The sequence below is a fragment of the Eucyclogobius newberryi genome, unplaced genomic scaffold (genome assembly GCF_026437365.1).
Source record: "Eucyclogobius newberryi isolate DKJ021-1_F unplaced genomic scaffold, fEucNew1.0.hap1 SCAF_14, whole genome shotgun sequence".
In the NCBI taxonomy this organism is placed as follows: Eukaryota; Metazoa; Chordata; class Actinopteri; order Gobiiformes; family Gobiidae; genus Eucyclogobius; species Eucyclogobius newberryi.
In genome coordinates this window covers 16374246-16393505 of record NW_027315768.1, presented here as the reverse complement: position 1 = coordinate 16393505, position 19260 = coordinate 16374246, and the positions used below count along the sequence as shown (strand labels likewise).

At 43.4% G+C, this 19260-nt stretch overlaps 1 protein-coding gene across 1 annotated transcript in view; it reads right to left on the bottom strand.

The window, feature by feature from the left end:
- Positions 1 to 15877, bottom strand: part of LOC140359567 (ribosyldihydronicotinamide dehydrogenase [quinone]-like) — a 71568-nt gene extending 55691 nt beyond the window's left edge. Inside the window, exons 1-6 of the mRNA XM_072444548.1 lie at positions 15816 to 15877; positions 15579 to 15743; positions 15362 to 15492; positions 15183 to 15296; positions 14865 to 14966; positions 14473 to 14791 (exon numbers count right to left, since the gene is read on the bottom strand). Of these exons, the coding sequence (XP_072300649.1) occupies positions 14473 to 14791; positions 14865 to 14966; positions 15183 to 15296; positions 15362 to 15492; positions 15579 to 15743; positions 15816 to 15819 (835 nt within the window). The 5' untranslated portion in view covers positions 15820 to 15877. The remainder of the gene's footprint in view (positions 1 to 14472; positions 14792 to 14864; positions 14967 to 15182; positions 15297 to 15361; positions 15493 to 15578; positions 15744 to 15815) is intronic.
- Positions 15878 to 19260: the final 3383 nt, after the last annotated feature.

Genomic DNA, 19260 nt, shown 5'->3' with positions numbered 1-19260 from the left:
TTTGGTTCATTAATCAAGGATAATATTTCATGTCTTTTTGAAGTTTGGGTAGTAAATAAATAGATGTTTGAAGGCTTGTCCTTGAAAATAATGGAGACGTCATATCCTACTGGTTCTGCAATGATTTATGCTTTGTTTAGAACTGAACTGTCCTTGACGGTAAAAGTGTTTTTGTACGCTATTATCGTGTATCATGCTACAATCTATTGCTCCAAATAAGTAACAAATAGGGGTCTCTTCTCTTCAGTTTAGAGGCAGAATCTTATCTTGCATACGAATATTCTTCATTCGTTGATATTGGTTAAATGTCACTAAATATAACCCATACAGAAGCATGACTATATAAATAATCAGGCCATTTCTCAAAGGCCACAATCTTTCACATAACAATAGCTCTGAGCGATAAACATTTCCCCTGACTGAGATTTGAAGGGTTTATTCTTTTATAGCAGCAGACATCAAAATAGTTTTTCTGCTCCATTCTTCTGACAGTCTCCGTGGTGAATAAACACGATGAATGGATAAGGAGATGCAAAACCGAGGGCGGCTGCTAAAAGGCTGTGCAGACGACAGCGAGAGAGGGGTGAGAGGTGGAGGCCGGGAGTGCGTGAGGCGGAGGAAAAGAACCACGGAGTCGCAATCTGTGCTCGAGTCGAAGTAAAAGGACTCAAGTACAGAGAGTTGTGGTACTTTATGTGCTATAGGGGTCTTTTTGCAGTAAGTAGACGGATTAACTTTAAAATAAATATAAAATGTGCAAGGCAGGGTACAAAGATTTTGAATATATCGCTCTTTTTTTTTTGCAATTTTTATTAAAACATAGAGCAAAACAAATAGTGCAACAACACAACAGCAGAAAAAAACAACATGATTTTATATATATTACAAACATAATTTAGTTCAGTGATAACAGTTCTGTATGGGAGTAATCATACAACAATTTTAATGCTACTGCAATACTTCTGAAAATAGAACGTTTTGCTCCGTTAATAGCTTTTTGAAACCTTTGTTACTATAGAACACACCTTGATGGCTGAGGGATTATACAGACATACTACTACCTCCTTGGCAAAAAATGAAACAAAAAATACAGCACATGAAATATGAAAGTAAGACCAATTAGTGATTTAGGTTCTCTCGGAAATTTGCCATTTTCTCAACTGCTCTAATTGAACAATTAATGTGTGTTTAAGTACTTTCAACACTTTCCCACTGAAAACAAGAGGAAGAACGCACTGAAAGAGTTATTCCTATGGTCGGTGTTTCTATTGTACCCTCGCTGTGAATCGCAGTGGGGGGTCTCACAAATGTGGGCTATTTTTGTGCTAATGTCCATTCACCTCGATTCACTCTGGACCAAAACATCTTCAACCGCCGACCTCCTGCACATTCCTGCTCTCATCCAATCACTTACTCGTGTCCAATTATATACCGAGATCAAATGGTGAGCCGGGTGAACAAGACCATGGAAACACTGAATAAAAGGCGAAAAACTGGCACCTTGATTGTGCATTGTTCTGCCTTTCCGAGCCACTTGTCAGCGCTGATATTGTGAATGCAGGTAATGAGGTGATACGCTGCGCCTCTCAGGGGTGTGTTTGTGCAGGTGTAGTGTCAGGAAATGCAAAGCAACACATTCCAGGCTTTGACACTCCATCACTTTACAATGCTCGATCCAATATGAAAGAAGAGATTTGCAGCACAGCGTGACATTGTGTAGATGTTTAAAGAAAAGCTATGAGGCAGATGTCCAATATGAGTAATACAGTATAAAGTAAAACTATTTCTGTGACAGTACATTAAGGGGTACAATGCTGGACTAGAGAGTGTGGGCATTTTGTGTTTAATGTCTTGGAATGTGAAGTTTTGAATAGTACCCTGATCGCCTATGCTGCATGGTTGGACTTAGAAAGATGGCATTGACCAGACTTATTGAGACGAATGACCAGAAGAAAGAGATAGAACTGCAAAGAGCAAAGCATTAGGGTCACATTTTAAGATAATATATTACAGTTCTTGTGTAATTACATGGTACTAAGGGTTAAAGTTAGGAGTTAGGTTGTTACACTGTGCTTTTGAGGTAAATGTGTTGTGTGAAGTGTAAAAACAAGATGTTACAGAATCTGCTTTAACAAACAAATGAATGCATTCACAAAAACCCTTGAAACACCCCATAAAGGGCTGCCAGATGAGTAATGGATCTGGCTTGGGCCAAAGGTAAACATTGATACTCAAATCTGTGCACAATGCTGAATAATAACAAGAGGAAATCTTTAAAATGCAGTCAGTGAACAGAATTCACAAATCAGGAACTTGCTTTGGTTGAAGGTGCAATATACAACAATGAATAATAAGGGTAGCTAAATATAAATAGGGTGTGCATAAAATTTTGAATTTAAAAGTAAAAATAAATGGACTTGGTCTGAATTTATACACAATTTACAGATGGTCAGAATAGTGCAATCCCTTTTTAGGCACAGTTAAATATCAGTAAAGTTCAAAGTCAAAACTGCAAGACTTTGTGGCGTTTTTCCTTGTTGCAGGGCCAAGCAATACTCTTTTTCAAACTTCTAATCTGTCAGTGCTTGATTCTCAGGTGCTGACCATGACCGGTTGTGGCTGCCACACTCCATTGGCTTTGTCCATCATCTGTGCTTGCCGCTGTAACTCAAACTAAAAGCAAGTTCTTGTTTTCCCAAAGCTGCTATTGGTTTCTGCACCCCCCCTTCCCCCCTCCCTGGCTCAGTATCCATGCATGCACTGGCACATAGAAACCTTGTCGAACAATATGAGACAGGTCAACGGGATCACGACAGGAGACGCTATAGGAAAAGTTGAAGAAAAGCTTTGCTCGGGGGGACAGATAGTGTCCAGTAGAGATTAGTGCATGACAGAATCTCTCCACGGGATCCATAAAGAGGTGTCTATGACTGCCTGGAGCTGCACCTTCCTCCAAACCAGTAATCCTATCCATGCTGCGTGGATGGGGCTTCTTACAAAATGCCACTGACATCCAGTTCGTAGATAAGGTAGCTTACTTTCACCCCTATTGTCTTGTCACGCTATATGAAGAATGGATCATGAGCTTTTTTGCTGGAATGTGCTGGTGTTTTGTAGAAGCGAGCGGTTTCACCATACATCACCTGTGGGCCAGCGAGTGCGTGCGTAGAAGTTCACGGTCTGAAGGTGGTGGTTTAGGGAGAACTAAACAAGCCACTGAAACTGAGACAAACATGGCACTGTGATTCAAACTTTTTGAGGGTGAGCAGTAAGGGAAATCCAAACACTACCAGTTTTATTGGACGTAAACACAACTCCAACGCAGTCAAACAAGCTGATGAGATAAATAACATAAACATACACACTGAGTCATTTCAATGAGTAGCCACGGAACAGTTGATCAGAAGTGTAAAGTATGACGGAAAGTTACCCCGAGACATGAAGTCCCAGGTGGTTCCCATTCATTGTGCTGCACTGTGGATCTGTGCATGCTCATGTATGCACTGCACGCGAATTACAGTCAGGATGTGGCATCTGGAGCTGGGCTGACGGCGCCTGCAGCAGGGAGGAATGGGGCGCTCTTCTACACTCATTTATCTAGTCCGGCTCATTGAAGTTGGCCCCGAGGGATTCAGCGATTCACTAAACAGCAAGGAATCAAAAAACGGTTTAAATTTGTATTTAGTCCAGCATGTTTTTTCAGTAGATGTACTTTGTGAGTTGTGGTAAATGTTTTTAGCCATGATGGTTAAATTCATGTATATATCATTAACAAAAATGACTTGCAAAGGAGCGAGCGTCTTCTTCTCAGTAGGCAAACGTTCCAGCAGGATTTGAAAGTGTGTTAAGCTCTGTCAGCCTGTAAGGTAGTGCTGTTGTGTTCTTTGGCAAGACACTTCACTCCTCTGTTCAATGTCAGTGCATGTGAATGTGTGCGTGGTTCTTTTGTGGTTTGCTTGTCCAACACAGATCTAAACGCACTATCCATGGGTTTCAGAAGGATGAGAAATTAGGGCTGTTGCCATAACAATGAACAATTTAAAACAAAAGATTGCATATATCACAGCCCAACCAACAACCCATGAATATAATTTAGACTATTTACAATTTAGATATGGGTTTGTGGGAACTGAAGGACAATCCCAAAAGCTAATAAACTTTTCACTTGTCAATACACTTTTTATTTAAAGGACCACCTGCTGGTCTCCACAGAGATCAGAGTTATTGTAATAATATGGCATTCAAATTCAAATGCTATACCCATAAACACAAGCAAGCGACACTGATCTGTGGAAAGGTGAACCCGCTCACAAGGATCAAATCAAGGATGACTGATTTATAGGTTATTTTTGAGCAATAAACACAATTAAATGTGTAATTAAATAAATGCAAAATAGATATGTTTAATGCCATAGTTTAAAACATAATTCACTTTTTTAAGCTTTTCTCAAGCTCATCTCACCAAACAAATGCAAAACCCTTGTTCAGGCCAGGCTCAAATGTATCTGGGCTTGTATGATATCTATCATCGTTTAGGCACACTCACAAGGTTGCTATATTCTTGTTTTGATCCCTCTTGAAATTCTGCGGAAATTTATAAGTAAATATTTCTCAACTTGTCATTTCAGTGAGAAACGAGGAAAGTTTTGTATGACAATTTGAAACATAAAAGTACAAAGAAGAGGTGAACAAAGTCAAGGGCAGAAGCCAGTGAAGGACAGGATGTGCCGCCTTGAAGCATGTGTTTCTTCCATCAATCGTCGTGCTGGACATAGTCGAGACCAGGTTCCAATTATAAGGAGCGTGGATCTGTGAACTCTCGTAATGGCTGCAGTCTTAACCCTGTCACTGCGACGCCCATAACCACCAAAACCCTCTGTCAGCCTCGTCTACACTGCACTCCACTGCGGCTTGTAAATAAAAAACAGGCGAGTCGCGCAGCTTATCAATGCCAGGCACGTCGTAGATCACAGCCAGGGCCCCGTGTTCACTCATTCATCCAGGAGACCTTTCCGTGCAGGCCTTTCAGTGAAGCCAACTGCGGGTCCGTCTGGGTTTTATCACCGTCTGAGTGAGTTGAACTTGGTTGCGTTTGTGTGCTGTCAATTGTTCCAGTAGCTTTTCGTGCTTGCAAGTAGTTTATGTTAGTTTGGTCATAGCAATAGATGATTTACACAAGGTTTTTACACAAATATTTTCTAAAACTTGCTACCCTATCCACTAAAACATGCTCACATTTGAAGGTGAATGGATTGGTCAGATATTGAACTTGAAAACTTTAGGTGTATATTATGGTTCTCTATGGTTATATGTCTCATGTCTCTGTTTTTATAATTATGATGGTATAGTTCTTGTAGGAAGTTTTTCTCATAGTTCTACATCAATCAAGTTGCAGTTTGTCAAGAAAAACAGCAAAATAAAAGTGCAGTTTGAAGAAGAGCAGTTTGTGTCATGATTTTTTTTGGGATTGCCTTCTTCCTGGGAGATAATAGTACCGGTATGTTCCAGAAATATCCATCCATTATGTCCATGGCGGGAGTTTTGAGGCCTAAATACATTGCTCCAAAATTGAGTCGAATATCGGTACCAAAAATAGTTTGTATTGTCTTCATCCATCCATCTTCTGCCGCTTTATCCGGGGCCGGGTCGCGGGGGCAGCAGTCTGAGCAGGGACTCCCAGACTTCCTTCTCCCCAGACACTTCCCCTAACTCCTCCGGGGGGATCCCGAGGCGTTCCCAGGCCAGCCGAGAGACATAGTCTCTCCAGCGTGTCCTGGGTCTTCCCCGGGGCCTCTTCCCGGTGGGACATGCCTGAAACACCTCCCGAGGGAGGCGCCCAGGAGGCATCCGGAAAAGATGCCCGAGCCACCTCAGCTGGCTCCTCTCGACGTGGAGGAGCAGCGGCTCTACTCCGAGCTCCCCCCGTGTGGCCGAGCTCCTCACCTTATCTCTAAGGGAGCGCCCAGCCACACGGCGGAGGAAACTCATTTCGACCGCTTGTATCCGCGATCTTGTTCTTTCGGTCACTACCCAAAGCTCATGACCATAGGTGAGGGTAGGAACGTAGACCGACCGGTAAATAGAGAGCTTTGCCTTTCGGGTCAGCTCCCTCTTCACCACAACGGTCCGATGCAGCGACTGCATCACTGCAGCCGCTGCACCGATCCATCTGTCGATCTCACGCTCCATCCTTCCCTCACTCGTGAACAAGACCCCGAGATACTTGAACTCCTCCACTTGGGGCAAGGACACCCCACCCACCTGGATAGGGCAAGCCACCTTTTTCCGGTCGAGAACCATGGCCTCGGATCTGGAGGTGCTGATTCTCATCCCAGCCGCTTCACACTCGGCTGCAAACCGTCCCAGTGCATGTTGCAGGTCCGGGCTTGATGGAGCCATCAGGACAACATCGTCTGCAAACAGCAGAGATGGAATCCTGTGGTCCCCAAACCAGACACCCTCCGACCCCTGACTGCGCCTAGAAATTCTGTCCATAAAAATTATGAACAGAACCGGTGACAAAGGGCAGCCCTGGCGGAGTCCAACATGCACTGGAAACACGTCTGACTTACTGCCGGCAATGCGAACACAGCTCCTGCTCCGGTCATACAGGGACCGGACAGCCCTGAGCAAAGGGCCCCGGATCCCGTACACCCGGAGCACCCCCCAAAGGACACCCGAGGGACACGGTCGAAAGCCTTCGCCAGATCCACAAAGCACATGTGGACTGGTTGGGCAAACTCCCATGAGCCCTCGAGCACCCGATGGAGGGTATAGAGCTGGTCCAGTGTTCCACGACCGGGACGAAAACCACTCTGCTCCTCCTGAATCCGAGGTTCGACTATCGGTCGGATTCTCCTCTCCAGTACCTTGGAATAGACCTTACCCGGGAGGCTGAGGAGTGTGATCCCTCTGTAGTTGGAACACACCCTCCGGTCCCCCTTCTTGAACAGAGGGACCACCACCCCGGTCTGCCAGTCCAGAGGCACAGTCCTACAACATCCAGATACTTTAGGTACTCAGGGCGGATCTCATCCACCCCCGGATTCCTGCCACCGAGGAGTTTGCGAACAACCTCAGTGACTTCAGCTTGGGTGATGGATGAGCCAGCCTCCGAGTCCCCGGTCTCTACTTCCTCTTCGGAAGACGTGACTGAGGGATTAAGGAGATCCTCAAAGTATTCCTTCCACCGTCCGACGACATCCCCAGTCGAGGTCAGCAGGCCTCCACCCGCACCGTAAACGGTGTTGGTGAGACACTGCTTCCCCCTCCTGAGGCGCCGGACGGTTTGCCAGAATTTCTTTGGTGCCGACCGATAGTCCTCCTCCATGGCCTCCCCGAACTCCTCCCAGGCCCGGGTTTTTGCCTCTGCGACAGCACGAGCCGCGGCTCGCTTGGCCTGCCAATACCCGTCGATGACCTCCGGAGACCTACAAACCAGAGTGGCCTGATAGGCCTCCTTCTTCAGTCTGACGGCATCCCTTACTTCCGGTGTCCACCACCGGGTTCGGGGGTTGCCGCCACGACAGGCACCGGAGACCTTGCGACCACAACTCCGAGCAGCCGCATCAACAATGGAGGCGGAGAACATGGTCCACTCGGACTCAATGTCCCCAACCTCCCCCGGGACATGGGAGAAGCTCTCCCGGAGGTGCGAGTTGAATACCCTACTGACAGAGGGCTCCACTAGACGTTCCCAACAGACCCTCACAATGCGCTTGGGTCTGCCAAGTCTGTCCGGCTTCCTCCTCCGCCAGCGGATCCAACTCACCACCAGGTGGTGATCGATTGACAACTCTGCCCCTCTCTTCACCCGAGTGTCCAAGACACGCGACCGGAGGTCAGATGACACGACAACAAAGTCGATCATTGACCTCCGGCCTAGGGTGTCCTGGTGCCATGTGCACTGATGGACACCCTTGTGCTTGAACATGGTGTTCGTTATGGACAATCCGTGGCTAGCACAGAAGTCCAATAACTGAACACCGCTCGGGTTCAGATCGGGGAAGCCGTTCTTCCCGATCACCCCTCTCCAGGTGTCACTGTCATTGCCCACGTGGGCGTTGAAGTCCCCCAGTAGAACAACCGAGTCCCTGGTCGGTGCACTGTCCAGTACCCCTCCCAAGGACTCCAAGAAGACCGGGTACTCTGCACTGCTGTTCGGCCCGTAGGCCGCCACAACAGTGAGAGACCTGTCCCCCACCTGAAGGCGGAGGGACGCGACCCTCTCGTTCACCGAGGTGAACTCCAATACGTGGCGGCTGAGCTGAGGGGCTCTAAGCAAGCCCACACCAGCCCGCCGCCTCTCCCCGCGGGCAACACCAGAGAAGTGGAGCGTCCAGCCCCTCTCGAGGAGATGGGTTCCAGAGCCCAAACTGTGCGTGGAGGTGAGGCTGACTATATCTAGTCGGTATCGCTCAACCTCCTGCACAAGCTCAGGCTCTTTCCCCCCCAGCGAGGTGACATTCCATGTCCCCAGAGTTAGTCTCTGTGTCTGGAGATCTGGTCGCCGAGGCCCCTGCCGTCGACTGCCGCCCAGATCTCTCTGCACCGGCCCCTTATGGATCCTCCTGCGGGTGGTGGGCCCACGGGAGGGCGGCCCCACGTTGCTCTTTCGGGCTGTGCCCGGCCGGGCCCCGTGGGGTAAGACCCGGCCACCAGGCGCTCGCCATGGAGCACCCATCCCAGGCCTGGCTCCAGGATGGGGCCCCGGTGACGCCAATCCGGGCGACGTAAACTGCCTTGTTCTTGTAGTCACCATAAGAGGCTTCTGAACCGATCTTTGTCTGACCCGTCACCTAGGATCATTCGGGCACTCAAACCCCTCCACCACGTCAAGGTGTCGGTTCAAGGAGAGGTTGTATTGTATTGTCTTGTTTGTGTCAAATATTTTGTGCAACAGGGCAGTCCCAAAACACATGGTAATGATCTGCCTCCCGGCAACCACAGTTTCTTCAGCATTCGGCCCCTCCCTGTGAATAATGTGCACTTTGACATGGCATTCTACCATTCTTCCAACAAAGTTCCCTCCAAACATGGGACTTTGTGGTCCTCCATGTGATGTACATATTTCTTCCCACTCCTCATCTGTTAAAACAAATGACCTATACACCATTTTGCGTGACGTCATTATACAGGACTCTGCGGGGGGTCAACAACTCCGTAGTAACCGCTCACATAAGTTTTGCGACAAACTACTGATGTCCTACGAGTATCAATACAGCTTGGATGTGTCTTCTAAACGATGACGCAGGATTTTGGAATACTTCCTATTAAAGTGATGTAAGCTCTGGCATGGAGTGTGTCTGTCAGCGGTTACTATGGAGTAGTTGACCCCTCGCAGAGTCCCGGATGCTGACATCACCGCAAAATGGTCTATAATATAGACCATTTCTATATCAATAGACTTTAGATATTATTTCCCCTGAAAGTTGGATTTATATGCTTTGATTTATTTCAGTAAGAGGATTATAATTGTTGGTGCTTTGTTTCATTTTTTGATTATAATAACTCCTTATTTGTACCTATAAAAGTCCTGTTTCTCCAAGCCAAAGAATTCTTTCAACATATTGAAGCTTTTCATTTGATTTTCTTACACGATTTGGTAAGACTTATGCCTTTTGTTATCCAAATCTTAAATCTCAGATCGGCTTTCATGTGGTCCTTGTGAACTCGGTATTACAAAATGAGAATGACCTGTAATAAAATCACCACTCTTTAACAGAGTTTAACACAGCTGGCCAGTAAGTTTTGTTGTTGTTTGCTAAATGTTAGCTGGTTATTTATTTTTACTTTAGCTAGCTAACGTTACATTTTAATTAAACAGTAGTGTCTGGTCATTTTGCACAAATATGTTACACTTATCTAAGGGTCACTGACAGTAAACCTCAAAATTTTCGACTTGTGCAAGCGTTCATGTGCATTCTACAACTCGGAAAAGCTTTTCCCGAGTTCTCGAGGACCTCATGAACTCATATGTGACATCTGCTCATGTCAAACCAGGAAGTAACAGGACAAACTTAACCAAAATGTTCATACTGAGGAAAAAACATGAAAATCTTAAATGTAAATATATATCATGTTCACTATGTTTCAGTGAACCCTGTCATAAGCACTTTAAAGGTGCACTATGTAACTTTTCTGGAGAAGGGTCAGGCTGCATGAGCATGTTTCATGCTTTGTCTGAAGCACAGCATGGTAAACCAATCAGTCTTGCATTCCCTCAATTACAGGTGTTAATAGTGCTAAAAAAAGATATTTACACACTTATTGTGTGTGGGGAAGCCTTTCCATAGAACTGACCTGTAACTTGAAAAATGCATTAAACCAGAGGCATTCTGTTTGGCTTCTATTGGCTTAAGTTTATTAGTCATAGTAATATGTAATTGATGTCTCCTGATCCTGATGATCCTGACTACCGCACATATCTCTGTTGCATCGGTTTGTGTGTAATGTACAAGAAGATGACAGAAAAAACAAATAGCCAGTAGTAGCTAAAAATAGTGGTGAATGTGATAAAAGAATCAATTGATATGACAGAACGTCAATGTTTTAAAGTGAAATAATTTGTTGTTTTGTCAGTGCTTAAGCTCGAGAGGAGATGGAAGAAGCATTACATTTTTACAGGACTTACTGTACTAACTTACACACTTTATTTATCACCTTTACTTGTTCTTGCAAATATAATAAAAATTCTTCAGTGCATTCCTTGGTAAAGTATTATGCATTTGTGTAAGCGTTTACAAGGTCAACATTCACCTGCACCTGCATATATACACAAATGGTTGCGACGCACTTGCTCTTAACAAGCCATCGATGTGTGAAAATGTGAGTGTGGAAAGTTTCTCAGTGGCAAGAGGATAAGGCCCAACAAAAGAAGGATGGAGCAGAGGATGAAGAGAGCCTCTCATGAAGGATACATCCTGCAGCAGTTCATGAAGAGGAAGTCATTGTTGTTATTTTCTTGGGCCTGTTTGCTACTTTCAGGACCACACGGCTCTGTTTGTGCCGTGTTCCTCTGCAGCTGCTGTAATCTAGCCTTTTTATCGAGTTATTACCAGCTGTTTGGGAGAGCGCTCTGAGAAACCTGAAACGGCCATAAAGTCTTTTTACAACAATAACACCAAATCAAGGCCTGAACAAGAAGAAGTGACAATAACAAAAAACAATGGTGAAGTTGGCTCAGTTGAACATCTCTAAAGAGGACATTCGTATGCCTTTTGTCAGTTATGGCAATATATAGTGCGGTGCAGATCTCAGTACATCTGCTGCTGTTACCGTACCGATGGACAGATGTAAACTGGCTGCGCTCATCCTCTGCTGTCAGACTAAACATTATTAACAGCAAGAACTTTTCCATATCATGTTTTGTGTCATTATTATATACATTCTCATCAGAAACCGCTTCTTTTAGTACAACTATATCCATGGCAGTGATGGAAAGTACAAAAGGCTTCTCAACTCTTTAGATATTTGTACTTTCTCCACAAGATTTTACATCTTTACTTGAGTCCTGCTGAAATGGTCAAGGGTCATGCTTTGAACACGTGTATATGCTTTACATGCTGGTTTGGACCTGATTGGTGTAATTCTTTATCAAGACTCAAAACTCTTTTCTCAAAATATTATCAAAAATAGACTTTAAAAGAATTTGTATGTTTTATGTATACTTTTGCTTGAGTATATTTTGTGCTCTTGCATCAGTACCATTATTCAAGTAAAGTAATTGAGCACTTTCATCACTGAGCCCTAGGTTTATTACCGGTATTTGCACTTTTTTAATCACAAATGCAACTTGAATCTTTGCAGTGCAACAGTCTGACAAAACCTATGCACATGCTGCATTATATCAGGTAGAACGCCAGAACATCTGTTTGCAGTCAGCGTTAGCCAGCAGCTCCACACTTAAGTTGACAACATGCAAATTCTCACTGGGAAGAATGAGAAAAGCAGAATGTTAGGATACTTGCTTTTGCCTTGTGCTGAAACTGAAAACAAGCCACTAGGGCATGTTAATGATAGAATGTGTTTAATTCCTATTTTTGGATTAAAGCCTTTATATTTGTTAGCTCCTAATTTTACAACAGTGCACTTTTCAAGCCCATGCGGTGGTTTTGGCAGGCGACAGTAATGGGTGGGTTTGGTGGGGTACTCACATGTCAGCGTGAATTCCTCGCTTCTATAATGACAGCAGCACACAATGAACATACTGTGATAGTGAGGCAGAGGGCCATTTGGAAGTTCACTCAAAGCATGCAAAGGTAAATGCCGCTAGTTACTCATTACAAGCGCTTTCCTGCTGCCAATCTTGATAGAAACGATGCCTGACTTGTCCAGCACACATGAGCCCGCTAACGCAGCCTCACACGCAGTTTGACAAGCCGGCGGTTAATAGATTGACTTTTAATGTGGTCATGAAAGCACGGAGGGATGGATGGTAAATAGTTTGACATGTTACTCAGCTGTGTGTCTGTGCCATCGTTCTTCTCCTGGTCTTTAATGGTTGGCCCGTTGTTAACCCGCTGACATCTGGAGCAAACACACAAGGATCCATTTATGGACCAGTCAAAACAGTCCAAAGCCAAGCACGGTCAGTCTGACCCAGCTTAGCACTGCAGGGCCAAGATTAGAGCAACTCATAGCTGGACAGGGTCAGATTTTTTGTAATAGAAGTTACACAACGTTTGGAATTTTATGGTAAAAGTTACAGTTGTGCTTGAAGTTTGTGGTATGAACACAATTTCAAGGGCATATGACATCTTTTCACGAAAACTTAGTGAGCATCATTATATTTATGATGTATATATTTTTTCCCAGTTTGATCATATTGGTCATGTTTATAATTGTACTTCCTGGTTAGAAATGAGCAGCAGATGTAACATAGAGGTATAATTCCACTATTACCTAGCAACCAGACTGTAAACAAGGGCCAAACACAACAGTTATTATTTCATCAATTATAATACCCACGTACAACTTTATATTGTTAAATTATAGTTTAAACTGTCAGAAAAGTGTGTCCATTGTGTCCAAGTTGTTCCTACATGTTTGATGGTCTACTTCCTGTAATTTTAAACTTCAGAAACTGTCACTGAACTGGTTTGAAACAATGATACATATTTACCACAGATTCTATCCCACCAAGCAAAGTAATAATTAGACAAACATGAAAACCTGTCATATGCACTTTAAGTTATTATTAATAGTTTTATGAAACATGATTTAGTAATATACATTTAAACATGAGTTTTTCTTTTACATTATTTTAAGACATCTTCACTATCAAAGTCCCGAGTGAGTGATTAATCTGTGCTTTTGTTTCTATTTTCTACCCACATGCATGGATGTATTTAAAACATTAAGAGCTGGAGTTTTTCCGGCGCCTCTGTTTCGTGTTGGGCAAATGTGTGCCCACTTCCTCACATTGAAGCAGTTTAAAATGGTCTTCAATGGTCAGGCTGGGAAAGCCACATGGACAATGGGAGCGCAGGATGGACAGCGGTTCAGTAACCATAGCTGGAGACATACATACATAAACAGACGAGGCCCTGGAGCAGTCATGTCTGAAAGCAAACTGTTAAAGGTCACCATGTTGGTTAAAAAGCTACAACATTCAGCCTAATTAGTGTGCACATACTTGGGATTGCTGGGAGCGGGATCAGCCTTGGGTAAACTTAGTTTTAAAATGTGCTCATTTGCATCAACCATTTAAAATTATTGCTTTTGACAGCAAGTTAAGGGAAAGCAGACAGGTGATTTTGGTGCTGGACTCTTGGTGACCTTGTGAAACCTCAGCTGCAGAATAGGCTCGGTCCTAAAACATTCACTGAGCTCGGGACATGAGTACAAGCCATTTCCTTAAGTGAGCCACCTTCACCTCTTCACCCATCTCATTTCCTCCATACGCAAACAAAAGCCACTTCTCTGGGAATAGTGCAGGACTACTTCAGCCTCTAAACCTGTAGTTGCACTGGTTTAGGCACAACCAGAAAGGAGACAATGTTGGACAAAGATGAATTACTTTGACCAGAGTTCAAATGACAGCGAAAAAACTTAGTTTGAAGTAGAGTTAAATTCTGAGATTATAAAATCAAGAAAGTGGCAAAGGATCTGTCATTTTAAGACTCCGCCCACCCCTGGCATAGACCATTGTCCTCCGAGGGCCATATTCAAATCCAGGCAAGTAGCAGAGGGCCCGCCCGCGATCATTGGTGTGGAAAAATATAGAATCACTTTCCTTTCAAATATAGGCTATTTCACGTCATTTATTAAGGATACAAGTGCACACAGATGCCTGAGGGCAAAATTAAAAAAAAGTGGCCCGCGGGCCGTAGTTTGCCCATCCCTGGTCACGTACTTAGATGCAGTTTCTAAAATGTGTTCAAGTGTAGAATCTAGCCATGTTTAATGTGATGTGAGACAACACTGCACAAGAGCATGAATCATTTAGATTTCTTTATTAAATACATGAACCATTAGAGCCATGACATCCATTGACCCCAGCCTTCATCTGGTTGTTAGGGGGCAGTGGTTTTCCTAAGTGAATGCCCACAGTCAGGCCAAAGTCTCTATTAGCATGTTTCTGCACAGCCTCTGGTTTGAGCTGGAAGCCCTTCTCACTGTCGAAGCAACACATGGGGGTGAATGAGAGGGGCTCCTCCTTCAGGAGACCCTGCATGCGGACGCGCCAGGCCTCCAGCATAGAGCTGCGGCTCTCTGGAGGGGCCTCTGCTGGGGCCCAGAAGATCTGAGGGGCCAAGACCTGGAAGCCACAGTAATGCAGGATCCCATTCTGGGAAACAGGGAATTCAGATTAGAAGTGAAGTTTGTCTTTTATGGTCGTCAGAGAAGGACTATACACCTACTTGTAACGGCCACAGGGTGACATTCATGTCTCCGTTGATACCATTTGGACTAAACATAGTCTCCTGTGATCCTGTTGTGAAGGAGAGCATGGCCTTCTTGTTCTGAAGATGATGCAAACAAAAGGCAAGCAATTTTTCTAAATCTTCTAGCTACTCATTCAATATGACATTCCTTTGGTTCATGTTAAAATGTGAAAACAAGTTTGGGAACAATCAGTGACTAGAGATAACTCTTCTAGCAGTGTTCAGTCTGAGGAGAGTTTCATCCAGTTTATTTAGCCTTGAAGCTGTAGGCTTTCAGTGATAACACTAGCGTACCTCAAAGATCCCCTGGCTATAGCGCTTCTCTTGTGTGTAGGCAAAGCCCAGGGTGAGCACCCGGTCAAACCAGCCTTTCAGGATGGCAGGCACAGAGAACCAGTACATGGGGAACTGAAATACACAAACATGTTAGTCACTTTGAATGCACCACACTTTAAATAGTTTCTGTCTCTCACCTGAAAAATGATGAGATCTGCTTCTTTGACTTTGCGCTGTTCCTCTGTGAGATCTGCACACAGCCGGCCTTCCTCCCATGCCAGTTTAGTCTCCTCTGCATAGCGGAAGTGTTCAGGATTCTTCAACTCACCTGCAAAAGTGAAACATTATTCATAAAGGTGCAAGAGGACGCTCCAATTCTACTTTTCATGCTGGCGGCAAAGTCCTCCTACGCACCAGTGATGTCTTCAGCAGTGGCAGTGGCTTTGAAATTCATGTCATATAAATCGGACACTTCCACTGTGCAGCCTTGGGACTTCAAAACCTCCACTGCAGCATCTTTGGCAGCAGCACTGAATGATCCGGAGCTCTGGTGAGCGTACACAATCAGCACTCTGCTTGCTGCAAGTCAAAAACACTCATGTTAGACGGGCGGATCAAAGAAAACTTACTGTTATTCAACTATAAGCTCACCCATTTCTAAATCAACAGCAACAACTCTAAGAAGCAGTTCATTCTGGGCATCATTTCTGCCATTGGTTTTATACTGCCATCCTATTGGCCCAGGCTCAGACACACAGGTGCTGTCAATCACAAGCTCACTCTGACTTCTGTGCTCAAATCTGGAAGACATTTCTCTTTGTGGGCCAAGATTGTATGGCTGTGTTATGTTGTATTGGGAAACCAGCTGCACACTATTTTGTACTTTAATCACAGGATAAACTCACAATAGTCTTCCTGCTTTCCAGCTGCTACTTGAGGCAAAGATTTTTCCTTTTGCTTAAAAAAATATGATGCCTTTTTCTCACAACATGTTGAACTATAAAGAAAACCAGTCAGCATAATTTCACTCAAGTTAATTTAGTTTTGTGAGTTTTGCTTCAGTTTAAAAGCTCAATTTAACCCATTTGCAATTGAGATATTATGACTGTGGAGAAGTTTGTGTACACAGCAGCCATCTTAAAATAAGACAAAACATGTGCACTAAAAGACTCAATAGTAAAAGTAATACTTATGAAATGAAAAATGAAAAGAATTGTTCAATTTGAGAAGTAATAAATAGGTCTATCTATCGTGTGTTCCATTCTATATCTATCTAAAGGTTCAGAAGTGACAGCACCAAATGCTCACCTCAGAGGTTAAAAATAACATAACTGGACATTATCTAAAAATCTCATAGTTGATTTGTTTTTATTTTTCAAGCAAATGTGTCTTTTTACAGTATGCATACATGTTTGCTTGCATCCAGCCTGCTTCTCCATACTGTGTCATTGCACCATGTTTCTAAACCACATGAAGGAGGTTCTGCAGAGCGCTCTTCTCTTACTGCTTCTCCAGCTCTGTTTTCCCTTTGTACTTTCCAATAGTAAGAAACCATTGTCTGCGGTTGGGCCCACTCACCAACACGGCCCTGTAAAAGAAAAGAGAGGAAGGAGGAGCAGTCACTGGGCATCAAAGTCAAACATGAGCTGGTACACTGAGGCCATAATCAATTTGGAGATCCCGTAGACTAGAAGGAAGCTAATGAACAACTGCTGTACATTAGGAAGCATATGACACATAAAGCATTCCACACACTTTGGACATCTGGAGTCAAGAGATACTAAAAAGATAACGTATTGAAGTGAGAGATTAGTAAAGGAATGTTGTGTTTGGTTTTGTGGCTTTCCTCTTGTTCACACCATGACCACATTATTAGCAAACTGCATGAAGTTTTTTATTGTCTGTTTTGGCTCAAGGCTGCGCTCGCCGTCAGGATCATGTGTTTTAATGCGTTTTGATTTGTGGGTTACACCAGTCTGCTTTGTGTTCTGGCAAGTTTGGACATGAAACACAAAAGCACTGCTGATCTGCTCACAGACCTCCTAAAAGACTTAAAGAAGTAGTGATTTTAAAAAGGATCAACGGGGCCATCTTGTGGTTGATTATAGACATTGCAACGGCCACAGCTTATTGAATATTCATGTTTTTAGATAAATGAAAAATTTTGGATCGTTGCATAGCAAAAACACACTTTCTGATGTTTCAAACTGTGTGGTCTGACTCAGGTCATAAATAAACCACTCACACTTGGCTAAAGCAGATGTAAAGGATCCTCCACACTCAGCCATACTGCAGTCAGATATAGTGACCATAATTTGATTATTATAAATAGAAAAGTAAAAAAATAAATGACAAACGCTGGTCCCAAAATCACTTACAAAAGGTAATTACATTTTTTTAGAAAATAAAAATGTCTTCATGATGTATAGAATTGCAGTTGGTCAAATGTGCATTCTAACACAGACCTGGAAGCTTTGCATGAATTCAATAACTATGAAGTTAGATCATAATGCACCATTTAAAAAGTTTGTTTCAGAACAACTACAATACTTTTGTATTGTCAGTCAGCACTAAAGCCACTGCAAAGTCCAGGAAGACCCTGAAGCCCCTGCTCATTGATCAAGAGTGAATTTAACACTAAAAGCTTTGGTCGGGTTTTGTCTGGGACAATTGATTTAGCTAAAGCTTAATCTAGGGAGGGGGCAGAGGACACTGGGTCCGTCGTCAAAGATAAAAAAGCGCCACACATCAGGTGGAGTTGTCGTAAAAGATACATACGCTTAGCACAGACGTGTGCAGAGGCAGATAGCGCGTTGACGTCTAGGGACGGTCAAACATGGGAATGATGATGTCTAGGGACGGTCAAACATGGGAATGAATACTGTATCTAAAAGCGATGTGCTCATCCCGGAGACGCCAGTCACGCTGGTAATGCCAAATAAATATGGGAAAGAGTGGAGCGTTTACCAGTGTGGTCAAAAAGATTTGGTTTTCCATCTAGCGCATCGGTGTCAAACTCTGGCCCGCGGGCCAAATCCGGCCCGTCAGACGTTTTAATCCGGCCCGCCGAACATTTCAAATTTATATTTAAAAATTATACATTTTTTTAATCGATTCATAGAACCGTAATTACATCCGTAACCGTTTTTATTGCTAAAACTACGTTTCCCACAATGCTGCCTATGGCCACCCCTCCCCCACGGGGCTCTGCTGCACTGCTGTGTGAGCTGCCGAGGGAGAAGTGCACTTTAAGCACTTTTGAGCAGAAGTTTAGTGGTGTGTCAGTTCAGGTGAACAGATAACTACACAGACGTGGAAATGTTAGTACATTTAAAAACAAATTAGATCTTGAGAGGTTTATTTTGTTATAAAGTTAAATGTTTATCTCTGTGTAGAACTGGAGATCAACTCTGAAGTTGTAATGCACATAAACTGAAGCACAGTGTTGGTGAAATTACACTTGTTTTTCTAAATACATTTGTTTGAGAACAAATGTTTTGCAATTTTTTATCGATCCAGTAATTGCTTCAAAACAGCGTAGGCTATATAAAGCTATTTATTTCTTATATTTTTAATAGTTTTAGGTTTGGCCTGCGACCCAGCCCGAGTTGTCAAAATTCAGCCCACGGCCCAAATGAGTACACACCCCTGATCTAGCGGAGCACCAAGCACAGACAAAATGATTCATGCCAGCAAAATTGTTTAATTTAAAATAAAAGGTTGTGATTTCTTTAAATTCTAATTTTAAATGTTCCTTGTTTGAGGCATTTTCTTATGTACGCATTATGCACTACATAAACGTACCGTAGTTGGATTAAAAAAAAAAAACTTAAGGCTCACAGAACTGACAAATTTCAAGAAATTAGACACATAAATTACAAAAAGAGTAATTAAAAAAATGGCTCCAAACAACATTGAGCTAAATGGAGATTTTAAAACCCTTATGGAAAAAGTTCAGGTTGCTTTCATTTTAAGTACTAGTCTATGCCCTGATCACTTACCTAGCAGCACAGTTTCTAAAATGTTTAAAGATGTTCAAGTATAGAATCTAGCCATGTTTAATGTGATGTGAGACAACACTGCACAAGAGCATGAA